General features: G+C 41.7%; 4 protein-coding genes across 11 annotated transcripts; 3 read left to right on the top strand and 1 right to left on the bottom strand.

Annotated features, from left to right (window-relative positions):
* Nucleotides 1-42: 42 nt before the first annotated feature.
* LOC111215518 (nuclear pore complex protein NUP62-like) lies at nt 43-3,609 on the bottom strand. Its single transcript, XM_022719059.2, has 8 exons — nt 1,818-3,609; nt 1,634-1,712; nt 1,431-1,553; nt 1,241-1,318; nt 978-1,081; nt 750-837; nt 380-478; nt 43-308 (listed from the first exon to the last, which is right to left on the bottom strand). The coding sequence occupies exons 1-8, from the start codon at nt 3,503-3,505 to the stop codon at nt 213-215; spliced, it is 2,355 nt and encodes a 784-aa protein (XP_022574780.1). The 5' UTR covers nt 3,506-3,609; the 3' UTR covers nt 43-212.
* Nucleotides 3,610-3,775: 166 nt separating this feature from the next.
* On the top strand, nt 3,776-8,090 carry LOC111215516 (probable helicase CHR10). 2 transcript variants are annotated; one of them, XM_022719055.2, is made up of 17 exons: nt 3,776-4,004; nt 4,094-4,101; nt 4,183-4,261; nt 4,370-4,479; nt 4,573-4,704; nt 4,927-5,107; nt 5,212-5,347; nt 5,448-5,565; nt 5,681-5,770; nt 5,858-5,965; nt 6,047-6,247; nt 6,333-6,458; nt 6,530-7,161; nt 7,237-7,382; nt 7,471-7,635; nt 7,738-7,852; nt 7,925-8,090. In XM_022719055.2, exons 1-17 carry the CDS (start codon nt 3,824-3,826, stop codon nt 7,947-7,949), a joined length of 2,553 nt encoding a protein of 850 aa, XP_022574776.1. In that variant the 5' UTR covers nt 3,776-3,823; the 3' UTR covers nt 7,950-8,090. The 2 variants fall into 2 exon arrangements, with proteins under 2 accessions (XP_022574776.1, XP_022574775.1); XM_022719054.2 differs by having other exon boundaries at nt 4,328-4,479.
* A 70-nt stretch (nt 8,091-8,160) lies between these two features.
* Nucleotides 8,161-11,035, top strand: LOC106450766. 4 transcript variants are annotated; one of them, XM_048780442.1, is made up of 10 exons: nt 8,171-8,311; nt 8,398-8,467; nt 8,663-8,725; nt 8,911-9,037; nt 9,173-9,428; nt 9,505-9,633; nt 9,732-9,781; nt 9,879-9,976; nt 10,064-10,351; nt 10,433-11,035. In XM_048780442.1, exons 3-10 carry the CDS (start codon nt 8,675-8,677, stop codon nt 10,904-10,906), a joined length of 1,473 nt encoding a protein of 490 aa, XP_048636399.1. In that variant the 5' UTR covers nt 8,171-8,311; nt 8,398-8,467; nt 8,663-8,674; the 3' UTR covers nt 10,907-11,035. The 4 variants fall into 4 exon arrangements, with proteins under 4 accessions (XP_013747967.1, XP_013747966.1, XP_048636399.1 ...); XM_013892514.3 differs by having other exon boundaries at nt 9,170-9,428; XM_013892513.3 differs by lacking the exon at nt 8,398-8,467 and having other exon boundaries at nt 8,161-8,311.
* A 204-nt stretch (nt 11,036-11,239) lies between these two features.
* LOC106450768 (E3 ubiquitin-protein ligase BRE1-like 1) lies at nt 11,240-16,281 on the top strand. 4 transcript variants are annotated; one of them, XM_022719052.2, is made up of 20 exons: nt 11,240-11,379; nt 11,588-11,713; nt 11,807-11,968; nt 12,033-12,111; nt 12,187-12,420; nt 12,490-12,654; nt 12,769-12,962; nt 13,052-13,135; nt 13,218-13,337; nt 13,418-13,604; nt 13,672-13,832; nt 13,916-13,987; nt 14,222-14,298; nt 14,618-14,812; nt 14,893-14,965; nt 15,066-15,152; nt 15,238-15,375; nt 15,452-15,654; nt 15,738-15,903; nt 15,978-16,281. In XM_022719052.2, exons 2-20 carry the CDS (start codon nt 11,597-11,599, stop codon nt 16,107-16,109), a joined length of 2,646 nt encoding a protein of 881 aa, XP_022574773.1. In that variant the 5' UTR covers nt 11,240-11,379; nt 11,588-11,596; the 3' UTR covers nt 16,110-16,281. The 4 variants fall into 4 exon arrangements, with proteins under 4 accessions (XP_022574773.1, XP_022574771.1, XP_048636397.1 ...); XM_022719050.2 differs by having other exon boundaries at nt 12,030-12,111; XM_048780440.1 differs by having other exon boundaries at nt 11,261-11,713.
* The last annotated feature ends 228 nt before the right edge of the window (nt 16,282-16,509 follow it).

Raw genomic sequence — 16,509 nt, 5'->3', positions numbered from 1 at the left:
GTCGTCGTTTTAACCGCTTAACGCGGTGCACTTTAACAGCTCTTTAGAGCAAAGTTTCAATGGTTCATAGAAGCTGATAACAACAAACGAGGACAGTCAATATCCAAATGGTACAAAAGGTAAACAATATTCAAGGTGTAAACAAGAATCTGACATCACTATCACAGAACAAAAGAGAAGATATTCATGAACGTTCCTCAGGAGGCGCTTGATCAAGACATCCAGTGCTTTGGAGCCATCATCAGTTCACGGTCTGCACCAGAGCCTTGAGATGCGATCTTTTGAATCCGAGATGAGAACTCCTCTGCCTGTTTGTCAATGATTTAAGTTACACAGTTGTATTAGTTTAATTAACAATATAGAAGTAACAAAAACTTACTTTCTCATCAATCCACATCAAGGAACTGAGTTGATTGTTCAAGATCCTGACTACTACATCCAATGGATTCATCCCATCAACTGCTTCTAGTTCTCCACCCTATTTCACATACACACACAATAGAGTTACGTTGTTGTTCTTGTATAAGTAAAAGTCAAAATAGCATGCGATCATGTATGTTCTTCACAGGAAAAAGAAAAAGAAAAGCGTATCATGTATGTCCACAAGACAAGTAAAACTTACGATAGCATATGATAAGTTATGAAGTATGTATGTTCACAGGACGAGTAAAAGTTACAATAGCATATGATAGGTTATGATGTATGTTCACATTAAAGGGAATAATAGTGTATGATTTAATAACGCCTACCTGGTTTGCATTTACGGATTGTATTATCGATCTGATCTGTTCAGTCATATGCTCCAGTTCTCTTTCTACAAGCTCAGACTGTTCATACCTGAAAAAATGAAAACAACTCTATCTTGTAAAAAGCATAGATCAAGCAAAGATGTCAAGCAATGATTTGATCTTCACAACAGTTTAGAATAATATGAACGCAGAAAAGTAATGGTTGTGTAAAGACTTGAGAGTTCTCACATTGCATCTCTTGTTGATGCTGCTTCATCGTCAAGAAGCGATTTGCGCTCGTCATTATATATACGCTCAGCCTCTTCCTCCATGCTTTGCAAAGCTTTGTCAACCTGAACACACGCAAGTAGAGAATCCAGATATATTAACATAGCGACTTACCCATTTCCGAATCAAAACAAATATACAGTCATGCAGATTAGAATAGAGCAAAAATGATGCACACTGCACGTTACAGATTCACATACGATGATATTAGTTTTACTGCATACCTCTTGTTGATGAGTGTCAATTAATTCCAGCTGTCTTTCCAAACTAGACTGTGTTTCAACCACTTTTGCAACTTCAATCTATTTGTTGAGCAAGGAGGACACAAAAAGTATGAGCTAACATACATATTCAGATGTAAGCTTTGAACAATGTCTTTGAAGATTAAAAAGAAAAGAATCCAAGAGACTCCACCTCAAGCCTCAGAAGAACATCACGGTTCTGCAGGATCCGCTTATCCCATTCAGCTATTGCATTTGCCTGTTTCCGGAATCTCCCTGTACGTTCTTCCAGCTCAGTGTTCCACTCCTTGATAATCTTCAAAACGCCAAAGATACACATTTGAAACATTAAATAAAATATAACAAATCAAGAAAATAATAAATAATATATCTTACCTCCTCAACAGTTTTGCCAGTTATTTCAGATGGTAACTTGGGAGCACCAGCCACTGGAGCTGCAACAGTTGTGCTTGTCCTACAAACAAGAACACACATCAAACGATATATCAGCTACAAACAAATAATGGTGAAGGCAGATATAGCCTGTATAACTCATACATGAGAAGAGCAGAGACGTTACCCACTAGTCGAAGCCACAACAAGAGATGTCTGCGTTGTAGTAGCAGTAGTTGATGCTATCTGGGGTACAGCAAAAGCAGTAGTTGCAGCAGCAGAAGTGGAGGTAGTAAAACCAAATGCTGGAGCAGAGGAAGTAGCCGGAGTGCTGTTGGCTGCAGATGAGCCCACACCAAAAGAAGGGAAAGTCGTTGTGGAAGCTGCAGCTGAGGAAGATGGTGCACTAGTGGCAGCAGGACTCGAAGAGGACGTGGTGGTGGTGGTGGTTGCTATTGAAAACAGTGCTGGGGATGTGGTGGATGCAGGAGCTGAGATTGCGGGTGTAGCGAATGAGAATGAGGAAGATGAGGAAGTCGTTTGTGAAGGAGCGGAAGCAGAAGCAGAGATAGCAGGGGTGGAACTTCCTGTGCTTTTCGAGAAAGAGAGTCCGGTAGAAGCAGAGAACGGAGAAGCCAAGGGATTGGTTGTAGTGGAGGAAGTGTTGTTGGTGGAAAATCCAAACTGGGATGGTGAAGAAGCTGCTGCTGCGCCTGACAAGGAAGACGATCCGAAGATGGCCTGAGTCGAACCGGTGGCTCCAAAGATGGAAGGTGAGGAGCCAGAAGCTGAGGACGCAGCCGCTCCAAAGATTGACGGTGAGGAGCCAGAGGCTGGTGACGCCGCCGCCGCGCCAAAGATTGACTGTGAGGAGCCAGAGGCTGATGACGATCCAAACATTGAAGGTGTGGAGCTAGGGGCTGACGAGGACGGAGCCGCCGCGCCGAACATTGAAGGTGTAGAGGCGGTGGCTGAAGATTGTGCGCCGAATAGAGAAGCAGTTGAGGCAGGTACAGATGAGGATGTTGCGAAGAGAGGAGAACTCGAGCTGGCGGCAGATGAAGGAGCGGAGAATAAGGATGAGGAGAATGCTGAACCACTGGCTGGAGCTCCGAAAGGAGATGGTGCCGAAACAGTCGCGGAAGAAGAAGAAGCGCCAGGCTGAGAAGCCGACGAAGTTACGAATCCGAAGGGAGACGAGCCAGGAGAAGCCGCAGGAGCATTGGTAGAAGATCCAAAAAGAGAGGGAGATGAAGACGCAGCAGAGGATCCGAACCCGAATCCGGTGGATGCGGGCGCTCCGAATCCAAACGATGGAGTTGCGGAGGAAGCAGGAGCCGTTACGGTAGATGAGGTGGCTCCAAATCCAAACGATGGAGTTGTGGAGGACGCAGGAGCCGTTACAGTAGATGCGGTGGCTCCAAATCCGAACGATGGAGTTGTGGAGGAAGCAGGAGCCGATGAGGTGGCTCCAAATCCAAACGATGGAGTCGTGGAGGAAGCAGGAGCCGATGACGTGGCTCCAAATCCGAACGATGGAGTCGTGGAAGCAGTAGGAGCAGATGACGTGGCTCCAAATCCGAACGATGGAGTTGTGGAAGCAGCAGGAGCCGATGCGTTAGCTCCAAATCCGAACGATAGAGTTGTGGACGTAGCAGGAGCCGACGCGGTGGCTCCGAATCCGAACGATGGAGCTGCGGAGGAGGAAGCAGGAGCAGCCGATGAGGTGGCTCCAAATCCAAACCCGGTGGATTGATTGAATGAGAAAGCTAACGGAGACGAGGTGGATGAAGCAGAAGAGGAGCTCGCGGCGGAGGAAGATCCGAATAAAGATCCTCCACCAGTATTCGATTGACCAAACGAAAACCCAGACATTGCGTTTTTATCGTTAATCTCTCCGCCGGAGCTAGGGTTTGAAGGTTGTTGCTTTGCTTCACTTCCCCGGCGTTTGAAAACTTAAGGTTTTTGCAAAAGAGACTCTCTGACGCATAGAGAGGCTTTATGGTTAGTTGTGATGGAGCGTCGAGTCAACGCAACCATGAGTGTGGTCAAATGAGAGGGAAACGGCTTCGAAAATCTCGGCCCGGCCCATTAAGTATTAAACAAAGCGACGTCGTGTAATCAAATTCTCGGTTTTCCCGAACAAAAAAAAAAGCAGTTCACCGCCAAAAGTCCTCACCACGTTAGTCGACGATGGAGTACCAACGGCGGCTCGAAGCGGCGACCAACATCGTACTCACCGCGAATACACAAGCTACACACGCGCCTCCCGATTGCAGAGAGTTCGGTGTCACAGCGACTCTAAAGCCTCACCAAGTCGAAGGAGTCTCTTGGCTTATACACAAGTATCTCCTCGGCGTCAATGTCGTTCTCGGTAACTCTCCGATTCCGTTTCAGAGTACTAACCGGAACTTAAAAAAGTTAAACCGATTCAATCAATTGTGTTTCGATTTCTAATTGCAGGAGACGAGGTACCATACCACCATCGTTTTTGAAAATGCTCTCTTTGTGAATTGTGTCTATGTTTTGAGTCTAATCTAAGGATTGAGCAGATGGGATTGGGGAAGACTCTACAAGCGATTTCGTTCTTGAGTTATCTGAAGATTCATCAAGGATTGCGAGGGCCATTTCGTGAGTCAATGAGTTCTTCTTAAAGAGAAGTTGTATTGTTTAATGTTGTGTCTTGTTTTTTGGCAGTTGTGCTTTGTCCTTTGAGCGTGACGGATGGTTGGGTGTCAGAGATAAACAGGTTCACTCCGAAACTTGAAGTTCTTAGGTATGTTGGTGATAAGGATTGCCGTAGGGATTTGCGTAAGGTGATGCATGATCATGTCAACAAGAGCTCTAAGGTGAGAGTAAAAAGTTTTTGTCTTTCTTTCTCAAGAACTTGGGGTTTATATCAGCTGTGTGTAGCTATTTTGTTCTGTTTGTTTTTGTTTCAGGAATCTTTGTTACCGTTTGATGTGTTGTTGACAACGTATGATATTGCATTGGTGGATCAAGACTTTCTTTCTCAGATTCCGTGGCAGTATGCTGTAATTGATGAAGCTCAGAGACTCAAGAATCCTAACAGTGTATGTTTTCACTTGTGCCTAAGCTGTGAACTGAATGATAGATCAATGGTTGCTAGATACTGTAGGAATCCAAGATTAAGTTCTACTTATTTTACACATCTCTTGTTAGCTGTTTATATGGATTTATTATACCATCCCTTTAGGCTTATATAGTTTAAACCTGTTTGGTTAGTATTTCAGTTTTACGCAAACTGGCTTTATGAACATCTGTGTATGTCACAGGTTCTGTACAATGTGTTACTTGAACAATTTCTCATACCTCGGCGTCTCTTGATTACTGGCACGCCTATTCAGAACAATCTTACCGAACTTTGGGCTCTGATGCATTTTTGCATGCCACTAGTTTTTGGGACTCTGGACCAGTTCCTTTCCGCATTCAAAGAGTCTGGCGAGTCTTTACCAGGTTTGCTTAGTGCTCTCTGCACTCTGACGTTTATGTGTTGATATTCATCCAGAAGATGTAAAAGGGATCAACTAACATATGCATTCCATCTGTTGTTTAAACAGGTCTTGATGCATCAAATGTCAAGGAAACATATAAGAGTTTGAAGTTTATCTTAGGTGCCTTTATGCTACGGCGTACAAAATCTTTGCTAATTGAGTCTGGGAACCTGGTGCTGCCACCTCTCACCGAGCTAACTGTGTAAAGTCTTGTACTTTGTATGGCTAATCCGTTCCAGTAATAGTATTTGCAGATGTCTAACTATTTCTTATATTCTGTCTTTTTTTCTTTTTCATGATAGAATGGTTCCGCTCGTTAGTCTGCAAAAGAAGATATATACGTCAATATTGAGGAAAGAGCTTCCGGGGCTTCTCGCACTTTCTTCTGGAGCATCCACTCACACGTCTTTGCAAAATATTGTGAGCTAGTTTCTCATGTTTACTGTAGCTCAACTTATTTCATAAAATTCTTTTGTTAATAGTCAGCGAAAGATATGCAGCTTTTATTCACCTCTCGATCTGTTTCCTTGAGCAGGTGATACAGCTCAGAAAAGCTTGTAGCCACCCTTACTTATTTCCAGGTATTGAACCGGAACCTTTTGAAGAGGGTGAACACCTCGTTCAGGTAATTTAAAGGTTTACTAACTATCCAAACAATGCTAGCTAATTGCTAGTATAAAAGTTTTGCTCATTAACAATTGCGATCTGACAGGCGAGTGGTAAGCTTTTAGTTTTGGACCAACTGCTCAAGAGACTCCATGATATTGGACATCGCGTTCTCCTGTTTTCCCAAATGACCTCTACACTTGACATCTTGCAGGTTTCTTCATGGAGCTATTTTATATTCTATAACCCCTGTGCAGTATTGATTACACTGACGTATATCTTCTTCCAAACACAGGATTTTATGGAGCTTCGCAAATATTCTTATGAGCGTCTTGATGGATCAGTACGGGCTGAAGAACGTTTTGCTGCGATAAAGAGTTTCAGCGCTAAAACAGAAAGAGGATTGGATTCTGAAGCTGACGCCAGCAATGCCTTTGTTTTCATGATCTCAACAAGAGCAGGGGGAGTCGGTTTGAATCTTGTTGCTGCTGACACTGTTCGTCATCTTTGGTCTTTTCCTTATTATTAAAATATATATGATTTGCTGGTAGTGCTTGTTTATAGTGTTCTTTAATATGCAGGTTATATTCTATGAACAAGATTGGAACCCGCAGGTGGATAAGCAAGCTTTGCAACGAGCTCATCGGATTGGACAAATCAGTCACGTGCTGTCTATAAACCTCGTGTCTGAACACACTGTGGAAGAGGTCTGTGGTAGTGTTTCCAATCGCAAAGTCATCTGAATGTATTATCAAAATCTAAATATGTGTCTATTCAGGTTATTTTGAGGAGGGCAGAGAGAAAGCTGCAGCTTAGTCTTAATGTCGTGGGAGATACTACGGAAGATAAAGAAGAAGATCGTGGTGATTTGCGGTCCCTAGTGTTTGGATTACAAAGGTTTGATCCTGAGGAGGAAACTTATGACGAAGAATCTGATAACCAGAAAATGGTGGAACTCAGTTCTCTTGCTGAGAAAGTTGTTGCAATCCGTCAGAACGTTGAACCGGATAAGGAAGCAAGAAAGCTTGAAATTAATACGAGCGACACTCTGGAAAGAGATTCATCATCTGCCGCTAGTGTATATTCTGAGCTTGATGAAGCTTCTTACCTTGCATGGGTTGAGAAGCTGAAGGAAGCATCACGGTCAAGCAAGGATGAGAAAGTTATGGAGTTGGGAGATAGAAATAACGTGACTGAGGAAAGACATGTGAGAGTTGAAGCTGCGAGGAAAAAGGCAGAAGAGAAGAAGTTAGCCACTTGGGAAGCACATGGTTATGAGTCTTTGTCTGTGGAAGAGCCAATCTTCCCTGATGATGTTGACTCTAATTCAGATGCAGGATCTGTTCAATTTGTGTTTGGAGACTGTACGAATCCATCAACTGTCTCTCAGGAGCCAGCAATCATATTCAGGTAAACTTACGTTTTGATTGTTCTGAAACCAAATCTTAACTAGCTCTGATACTTCCAAACACTGATGTATGGCAGCTGTGTTGATGACTCTGGGACCTGGGGGCGTGGAGGAATGTTTAATGCTCTGTCAAAACTGTCTAGTACTGTACCCGATGCGTATCACCGAGCATCTGAATTTAAAGACCTTCATCTTGGAGATGTGCATCTCATAAAAATTGATGGTAAGCAACTTTTTTTTACTCTATTTAGACTATATTTTCTTTTGGGTTTTCTAATAACTTCAGCGACCTTCTCATCCTTGTTGTGCAGACAATGATGAGCAACAAAACACAGAAGAAAGCAAACCGCTCTGGGTGGCACTTGCAGTCACACAATCTTACAGACCGAAGCGTAAAGTCCCACGTAGTAGCATTTCGATTCCAGACCTTGAACGTTGCTTGGCCAAAGCTTCATTCTCTGCTTCTCAGAAATCAGGTATAAGAAAAAAACTTCATTGGCCTTCTTTTTAAATTAACTGTTCCCTAAGAGCTTAAACGTTTGGTTTCTTCATTGTGATAATGTCCTCTCTTTAAAAAGCTTCACTACACATGCCACGTATTGGTTACCAAGACGGATCAGATAGATCTCAATGGTACACTGTTGAACGTCTTCTCCGCAAGTACTCATCCATCTTTGCCGTCAAAATATTCGTGTAAGTGTTTCACCATCTTTTCCTCTATTAGAAAAATCGAAAAGCAAGGTTCATCGTGTTTCTTTCTTGCAGGTACTATTACCGTCGATCTCCCTGATTCTCTCAAGCTCGAGTCTCGTCTTGGTCTTTGTTAAGTAAGAATGTTGTAATGTACAAGAAAGCAGTACGGTGTCGTTTCATCTCTGTTATATAGTTTGGCCCATCAGTAGCCCATTGTATGATATAAATCTTAGAAATATTCGCCTCGTCTCATCTTGAACTCTGTGCCAATTTACACGTGTTGCGTTCACACAGCCTCTTGTTCCACGCGGTTATTAAAATAAATAAATCACGTTTATTTATTTGTTTATTCGAGAGGTTTCTTTTACCCGGGGGTTAGGAAATGATCCGAAGGCGATAGAAGGTGGCTGGCTCCTTGTGCGTATGTTTCGCTTTGATCCCACATTCCTTAAGCTCCAGGTACCAATTCACGCTTCCTGAATTCTGATTCTCGAATCTCTTAAACTTGATTCTTCTTCCCCGAATCGGTTTGGATTGTTGGTTAGGATCCGGTGATCATCAGCTTCGTTTGATTAACTGTAATCGATTGGAGAATCTTGGGTTTCGTGTTAATTGGTAAACTTTAGCTTCTAATTTTCAGTTTCATGTTTTTTTTTAATCAGTAATCGAGACTCGTCTTCCCGCTTGATTCCTACGTTTAATTGGAACCCAAGTTTTGAAAATGATGATTTGGGGAAGTAGGAAGAGTGCTTAGTCTTTGAATGTGTCTGTTGCTTTTATCTGATTATGTTTGTCTGTGTATGTTGTTAGAAACTGATCAGAATGGGAGAAGCTGGTCGGCCCAGGGAGGGAGAATCTACCGCGCCTCTAGTTGTAAGGATTGTTTATGCTCATATCGATTGGATTATGTTTGGTGTCAACGTAGTAGCCATGGAGTATTGATTCAGCTATGTATACGAGGAAAAAGTAGTAATTGGTTGGTTATCTATGCATGAGAGTGAGACTCCTTTGTTAACAGGAGTCGTTTCTTTTCTTTTGTTTGCTTTTTCTGAATACAGGGCGGTGGAACTGGGGACAATGTGTCTGCACCACAACTTTTCACTTCTTTACCAGCTCTAAATGAAGCCGCTTCTTATATAAACCAAGCAACGTCTTACTTTGGGAGCTGTTTCTCCGACTATTCAGGTACCCCTTTGTTGATAATGTACTGAGCATGCCTTTTCAACGTTCGTCTGCTAGGCTTTCATTGTGGAAACGATTAAATGGCTTAGGACATATTTTATGGCTTTTCAACCTTTTTTCCATTGTTTTCTTCAGTAGAGTACGGTGGTCAAGATTCGTGTAACTCTCTTTCCCACCCCCATGAGTTACTACAATCAACATCAGGAGCTGATGGGAGTTCCCCTGTAAGCGTATGCGTTACTCCTGGTCAGAGGTTTTCAACGTCTTCAGAGGCATCTACTTCTTCAGCCAGTAGTCCATCAAGAGAATCTACGGAGACTATTTCGCAGGCGTCAAATGCAATGGTGACATCGAATGGGTTAGGAGGTTTTTATGGAATTTCCATGTTTCAAGGGTATGTATCTTTTGTATGACAGATACCAACACTGCTTCTGCTATTGGATGATCCATCTTGTTTTTTCTTTTATCAGGCTCATTGAGCGGGCACGAAGGACTGTCCGTGGCTCCGCAGATGACATAGGATGGTTACAGCGTGACCCGGAGATGCCTCCTGTTGAAGATGGAACTGATAGGTTCAATAAAATCCTCGAAGACATCGGGTATATGGATTGACTGTAGTTGCATGTTTTATGTGCTTTGGTCTTTGTACATCTTGTTTTTCACTGAGTGGTTGCGTTGATTGGGTTTTCATTTCCAGGCATGGTGTACACAGGCTTCCAAATACTCTGGTGTATTTGTTGGTTCCAGGTAGCAATACTTATCTTTCCCCTGCCATCCACTTAAGACTTCTTTACTCTTAACGTAGGATGCATATAATTTTTTTGTAAAAAAACCAAAATTTCAGGTCTTTTCAGCAATCATGGACCTCTATATTTTGTGGATACGAAAACAAAATTCTCAAAGATGGGTTTAGCCTGTCATATTGCAAAGATTCACAGCGAGGTAATCATAACTAGCTCAGCTTTAATACAGTTTGGTTTGTTGTATGTAGCATACTGATGATATATGGAAACAATGTTTATATATCAGTCTTCGGTTGAGAAAAACGCGAGAGAGATTAAGGAGTACATAGAGGAACTTTGTTGGGGATCAAATAAAAAGGTTCTACTTCTTGGACATAGCAAAGGAGGCATAGATGCAGCAGCAGCTTTATCACTATACTGGCCTGATCTAAAGGATAAAGTCGCTGGGTTAGTATTAGCACAGAGTCCATACGGTGGAAGCCCAATAGCTACAGATATCCTCCGCGAAGGACAACTCGGTGATTACGTCAATTTGAGAAAGCTCATGGAGATTATGATCTCCAAAGTCATAAAGGTTTGCAAACAACTATTCGTCTTGATCTAAACAAAATCATTTCAGATTGTTTGATCTTTCTGATGAATTCTTTTTGTGAAGGGTGACATTCAAGCATTGGAGGATTTAACTTACGAGAGGAGAAAAGAGTTCTTGAAGAATCATCCTCTTCCCAGAGAACTCCCCACGGTTTCGTTCCGCACAGAAGCTAGCATTAGCCCAGCGGTTCTCGCCACTTTATCACACGTGGCACACGCTGAGCTTCCTCTCACGAACCAAGCAACAAAACTCCCGGTGGTGATGCCGCTCGGTGCTGCAATGGCTGCTTGCGCTCAGCTGCTTCAAGTCAGATACGGAGAGAAGAGCGATGGGCTGGTGACTTGCTGCGACGCAGAGGTTCCTGGCTCTGTGGTGGTTAGACCAAAGCGTAAACTAGACCATGCGTGGATGGTGTACTCGTCGTTGAACGAGGTTCCTTTGGAAGCTGATGCTGCTCAGGTGTGTGAAGCTCTCTTGACTTTGCTTGTTCAAGTTGAGGAAGAGAAGCAACGTAAAGCCGCTACGAAGAGCGATTGATTTGTAACGTTCTTCTTACCACATCATATAAACTTACATTTGTGTTCTTTCTACTTTGGTCTCAACACTATGGTGTATGTATGTCTCTGTATTTGTTTGATTGATTAATTTAAATTCTACGATTTGTTTTGTGTGTGTTTTCTTTAATTACGGGAGATCTTATGCAAGTGATAAGAATCATTTAATTAACGAGTTGAGCTTATTAAAACAAAGATATGTTATTATTGAGCTAATTACCCCCAGATCGTACGGCTGAGATGGTTTCAGATTCTATGGACGGCCATATATTTGTATTTCCAGAATTACCCCTCAGATATTCACAAAACTACTTCATCAAACCTTAGTAATTAACTTCATCTCTCCTTTGTTTCCTCTCTTTGAGTGCTGTGTGTTCGCGTGAGTGCTTTTGTAGCATCAGTCGAACAAATGATCAGACAAGAAGGTCTCTGTGTAAGAGAAAACTAGAGTTTGAGGTTTGAATTATATTCCTTTTTCTTTATTCTTGAGGGAGAGCTGGAGCAATTGAATTGTTCTTGGTTTGAATCAATTACCCTAGCTTGGTTAGTGATTGATATAGATCGTTATAGGGTTTTCTCATTAGGTTGAAAGTTTGTGTGTTGTGGAGAGTTTCCTCCACTCAATCTGATGTGAGAGAAAAGCTTTGTCCTTTCCGATTATTAGGGTTTCTGAATGGCGAGCACAGGCGAGCCTGACCGTAAAAAACGTCACTTTAGCTCCATATCACCTACAGAAGCTGCAGCCGCCGTTAAGAAGCAGCCCTTCTTCTGGCCCTCCTCTGAAGACAAGGTTCCTTCTTTCATCTCCCCTTTACACATATCTCCATAGTTTACCAATCTAATCAATGATGCTTAGTTAGTTGCGTTCTTGTTTGATACACAGCTTGATACTGCAGTTCTTCAGTTCCAAAACTTGAAGCTATCGCAAAAGCTAGAGGCTCAGCAGGTTGAGTGTTCTATTCTTGAAGATAGGCTTTCTCAGATCAAGGACAAACAGTTGCCGTACAGTTCCAGTTTGAAGACTGTTCATAAGTCTTGGGATAAGGTAACACTCTTATCTGCTTTGCCTTCTAACGTAAACTTGAATCTAACTAATGCTTTTGTAGCAGCTTACAGATGCAGTTGAATCATGCTCCGTTCGTGTGAGTGGTTCAAGCAGTGGAGGGCATAGGTCTGTAAACAAGGAGGGTATGAAATACTTAGCCACCCTCTTTCTACCTTGTGTTGATGCTAGGACCTAGTTTGATCAAAATTGCAACGCAGATGGGTCTTCTCCGGATATTAAAGACGATTTCATCAACCGGCTACTTGAAACTGGTGCCACTGAGAGCTCCTCCTCATCCAATATCTGCTCGAATGGGATGGAAGATGGTAGAGGGAATAACACATCAACTCAGGTGACGCAGACATTGCATAACCTAGTAGCCGCCACTAATGATATAAGGTGTCTGAAGGATGAACTGTACCCCACAGTTCTCAAAACCGGTCTTGATAAAGGTGTTACTTCCACTACAATCGGTTTTCAGCTCTTGTCCTGGTCTTATACTGAATTGCATTCGATTCTAGATTCGTGTGGTCAGCAGCTAGCGCTGAATGAGTTGGAATCAGAAGTTAAAAGTTTCAGAGTGGCTCTAGATGATGTACTTGTGAAGTTCAAATCACTTTCGAGAGAATTGAAGAGCTATCGAGATGCCGATGCTAGAGTTAGAGCAGACCTTAAACGAATAAGAGGTAGCCACTTAGTCTCTGTAGCCCCGGTTTAGAACTCTACATGCGTTCTCAAAGATTATCACATTTTGACTGCTATATGAGCTGACATTATACTTCACTTGGTTGTTCTTGAAGGGGAGCTAGAGGATGAGGTCGTGGAGCTTCAACAATGTAATGGTGACTTGTCGGCACTGAGAGCGGAAAGGGACGCAACAGCAGGGGCGTTCTTCCCGGTGCTGAGCCCTGGAAATAAGCTTGCTAGTAGCGATAAGACAAGGGATAAACAAAGGGATTTGCAAGACATGGAAGGGGTTCTGAAAGAGTTAACGGTAATATTTTCTTCTTCTTTTTTTTGGTTTTGTGTTTTTCATTGGTAATGCTAGAAGGTGTTGGTTTAACAGCTGCCTTGATTTTGTAGGTCCTGGCTTCAAGCAGGCTACAAGAGCTGAAAGAACTTCATAAGGAGAGGACAAAGATTCTTGAAAGAACGAGCATTTTACAGGTCAGTTTATGATTCGGTTAAGAGTATCTAGTGTAGCTTTCTTCCTCTTGCTAAGAACTGATATATATAAGTTTCCTAACAGAACAAGTCAAAGTCTGTGAGGGGCATCTCTTCTTCTCAAGCCTGCCTTTCTTTGAAAGACCAGCTGAGAAGATCCAAAGAAGCAGTTTTCAAGTATATGGCTTTACTTGAGAAACTGCAGGTTATATATCTCTATTGCCATTTTCATTTTATGTAAGTGTCTTAATGATTGTATTGTTAAAGCTTTGTGAAAATTTTCAGGTTGAGAAAGATAGTCTTTTCTGGAAGGAAAGGGAATTGAACATAAAAAACGAACTTGTTGATGTTTCTCGAAGGACTAGTGCCGTTGCTGATTCTAGAATGGCTTCTTTAGATGTGGAGATACAGAAACAGCATGATGAGAAAACTCGAATCAAGACTAGGTTGGGAAACATCTCGAAAGAGCGAGGTAAACACATTGGTTACTCTGTCTTCCTTTCTCTATGGAGTCTGATTAAGTGATGTGTATGTGTCAGGTAGGAAAGAACTCTTTGCAGATACGAAGGCGTTAGTTTCTTCGTTTCCAGGGGAAATGAGTTCCATGCGAAGTCAGTTCAGCAGTTATAAAGAGACTGCTGGAGGTATTCATTCTCTGCGGGCTGATGTCCAGTCCCTCTCCGGGGTTCTCTGTAGGAAGGTGAGCAATGATCTTGAACAATGTTATGCTGTTAATAGTTTGTGTTTTTTTTTTCTTACTTAATAAGGCGAATTGGTGAACAGGGAAAAGAGTGTGAAGCATTGCATCTGAGATCAGCTGGTTATGCTTCTCAGCTACGTGACCTGAATGCTACGGTATGATGCAGCACATTTACCTTTTCAGTGTACTACCCATGACTTGTATGTTAACGTTACTTGCATTATGATGTCAACGTTGTTTGAAAAATATGTATTTCTTGGAAGAAGTATTGTGAGAAAAGCCGGATTCACAATTTGAGATTTTTTCAAATGTCATAATAAATTTTTGGTTGGTGAAGATGTAGTTGTTATGGTCTTTATTTCTAGAGTAAGATGAATCTGTCATTGCAGGTTCGTGATTTGAAGAACAGCCACGAGGAGTTACAGTTGTTTTTGGACATGTTTAAACGCGAGTCCACTGATCCGAGGTAAGCAAAACTATATGTAACAAAATACAAAGATGATAGTTTCCTACTTTCCTTAGCCTTCCCTTAATGTAGAGATATATAGTGTAACTTGCCTTTGGACTGAACTATATGACTTTACAAGAAACTTGTGCCCACTTTGCCGATTTGTCTTTCACAGCTTCTAATATCTGATCTGTTTTTTACGGTTTCATCGGATGAAATTCTATTTTGGATGTGGTTAGGATTTGTTCATCTTCCTTTCTTGGCTGAACACTTGTTATTAAAATGGCGCTTGGTGCATTGCCTTAAGGCATTTACAGTGGATATTGTGATATGGCAGGGACATAGCTGAAGCCAAGGAACAAGAGTACAGGGCCTGGGCTCATGTTGAAAGTTTGAAGTCCTCCCTTGATGAGCAGAATCTTGAGCTGCGCGTTAAGGCAGCAAACGAAGCTGAAGCAGTATCACAACAAATGTTGGCTGCTGCCGAAGCTGAGATTGCTGATTTAAGACAGAGAATGGATGATTGCAAACGGTGAATAATCAATTAATTACTCTTCGTATGACTCGTATTGGCATTTCTCTTACAAGGATGTGTCTTTTTTCTGTTTTCAGGGATGTCGCAAAGCATTCTGATGTCTTGAAATCCAAAAATGAGGAACATGGAACATATCTTTCTGAAATACAGGTTTGCTTATGAAACTTCTTTGTTGCTTTTGTTTCTAGCATTGTTTTTAAAAAACTTGATGGTTGGGGGTATCGATTTACAGTTAACTATCTTCTTTTAGACAATTGGAAGTGCCTACGAGGACATTGTACCACAAAACCAACAGCTTTTGCTTCAAGTCACTGAGAGGGATGACTATAACATCAAGGTATCCAAAAGTCTCCTTTTTCTTTTTCACACTTAGCTGGAGATTGATGATTTGTGTTAATGGGCATGGTCTGTTACTGTTTCAGCTTTACTTGGAAGGCATAACTTCAAGGCAGATGCAAGATGCTCTGCTAATCGATAAATACATCATGGATAAAGATATTCAGCAAGCCAGTGCATCAGCCAGTTTCCTCTCCAAGAGATCCTTAAGAATTGAAGATCAGGTAAATGTACTCAGATTGTAGAACCTCCTTGATTATCTTGACTTTTTGACTCGAAAGTCTTTTTTTTTTATTGCAGATGAGGCTCTGCACAGATCAGTATCAGAGACTAGCGGAAGATAGATATCAAAAGTCTATCACTCTTGAGAATCTGCAAAAGAAACGTGCAGATGTTGTGAATGGCTTGGAACAAGCTAGGTCAAAGCTGGAGGAGTCGCATTCTAGAGTTGAGAAAAGTCGGGTGGACTATGGAGCATTGGAACTTGAGCTGGAAACCGAAAGGTAAGTTAGTCAGCGCACACACACACACACACTGACACACAAGCAAGTGTTGGTTGCTGAAGTGCATGCATTGTATGTGTCAGGTTCAATAGGAGAAGGATAGAAGAGGACATGGAAACAGCCAAGAAGAAAGTCTCTCGTCTTAGGTCTCTGATAGAAGGATCCTCAGCCACTCAGAAACTCAGACAAGAACTCAGTGAATTCAAAGAGATCTTGAAGTGTAAGGCCTGCAACGACCGCTCAAAAGAGGTAAAGAAAGACTCCTCACTCTGCTCAAATCTTTTAATGAACCGTATGCGTGCTGATTTGGTTTTGGTCTTTAGGTGGTGATCACGAAGTGCTTCCATTTGTTTTGCAACCCATGTGTGCAAAAGATCATAGGAACTCGACAGAGGAAGTGTCCAACTTGCTCAGCAAGTTTTGGACCCAATGATATCAAGCCTATCTACATATGATGATGATGATGATGCAGATGGAACAAACTTTTTGTGTTTTTGTTTTTGTTTTTGTTTTTGTATTCTCAAACTACTCTTTCAAAAGAGAGAGAAAATTAGATAAATCATAGCTTATAAACCCATATTTACACTTAAGCTCATTTTATATAGGGAGTACATTTGTTCCAATCTATTTTTGCTTTCACATACTTTAAGTACACTACATAAACAAGTAAGGATGTCTTTGTTACAGACAATAGGGAGGACTCATTCACTTCTTGTTGTTGGTAACATTATTTCAATGGTCTTAGGTTAAAGTGAATGTTGTCGTATATATGTGTAGAGAATTTTGATCCACATTTAATTTGGAATGGAAGAAGTATTTCACTTTTCCTTTCTATCGTTTTCTATATATTTATTT

Source organism: Brassica napus, chromosome A5, assembly GCF_020379485.1.
Source record: "Brassica napus cultivar Da-Ae chromosome A5, Da-Ae, whole genome shotgun sequence".
Lineage (NCBI taxonomy): Eukaryota > Viridiplantae > Streptophyta > Magnoliopsida > Brassicales > Brassicaceae > Brassica > Brassica napus.
The sequence above is the reverse complement of the archived record's forward strand: the minus strand, read 5'-3'. Positions and strand labels throughout refer to the sequence as shown.

What these genes read in the sequence shown, in the direction of transcription:
- LOC111215518 (XM_022719059.2), bottom strand. Translation starts at nt 3,505, where the DNA reads ATGTCTGGGTTTTCGTTTGGTCAATCGAATACTGGTGGAGGATCTTTA. An exon ending in CTGGCAAAACTGTTGAGGAG is followed by an intron (nt 1,554 to 1,633) that starts GTAAGATATATT and finishes GGCGTTTTGAAG; the next exon opens with ATTATCAAGGAGTGGAACAC. An exon ending in ATGTTCTTCTGAGGCTTGAG is followed by an intron (nt 1,319 to 1,430) that starts GTGGAGTCTCTT and finishes CTCAACAAATAG; the next exon opens with ATTGAAGTTGCAAAAGTGGT.
- LOC111215516 (XM_022719054.2), top strand. Translation starts at nt 3,824, where the DNA reads ATGGAGTACCAACGGCGGCTCGAAGCGGCGACCAACATCGTACTCACC. An exon ending in CTGAACACACTGTGGAAGAG is followed by an intron (nt 6,459 to 6,529) that starts GTCTGTGGTAGT and finishes GTGTCTATTCAG; the next exon opens with GTTATTTTGAGGAGGGCAGA. An exon ending in TTTGCCGTCAAAATATTCGT is followed by an intron (nt 7,853 to 7,924) that starts GTAAGTGTTTCA and finishes TCTTTCTTGCAG; the next exon opens with GTACTATTACCGTCGATCTC.
- LOC106450766 (XM_013892512.3), top strand. Translation starts at nt 8,276, where the DNA reads ATGTTTCGCTTTGATCCCACATTCCTTAAGCTCCAG. An exon ending in GGAATTTCCATGTTTCAAGG is followed by an intron (nt 9,429 to 9,504) that starts GTATGTATCTTT and finishes TTCTTTTATCAG; the next exon opens with GCTCATTGAGCGGGCACGAA. An exon ending in TTGCAAAGATTCACAGCGAG is followed by an intron (nt 9,977 to 10,063) that starts GTAATCATAACT and finishes TTTATATATCAG; the next exon opens with TCTTCGGTTGAGAAAAACGC.
- LOC106450768 (XM_022719050.2), top strand. Translation starts at nt 11,597, where the DNA reads ATGGCGAGCACAGGCGAGCCTGACCGTAAAAAACGTCACTTTAGCTCC. An exon ending in AAAGAACGAGCATTTTACAG is followed by an intron (nt 13,136 to 13,217) that starts GTCAGTTTATGA and finishes GTTTCCTAACAG; the next exon opens with AACAAGTCAAAGTCTGTGAG. An exon ending in CTTGAGCTGGAAACCGAAAG is followed by an intron (nt 15,655 to 15,737) that starts GTAAGTTAGTCA and finishes TGTATGTGTCAG; the next exon opens with GTTCAATAGGAGAAGGATAG.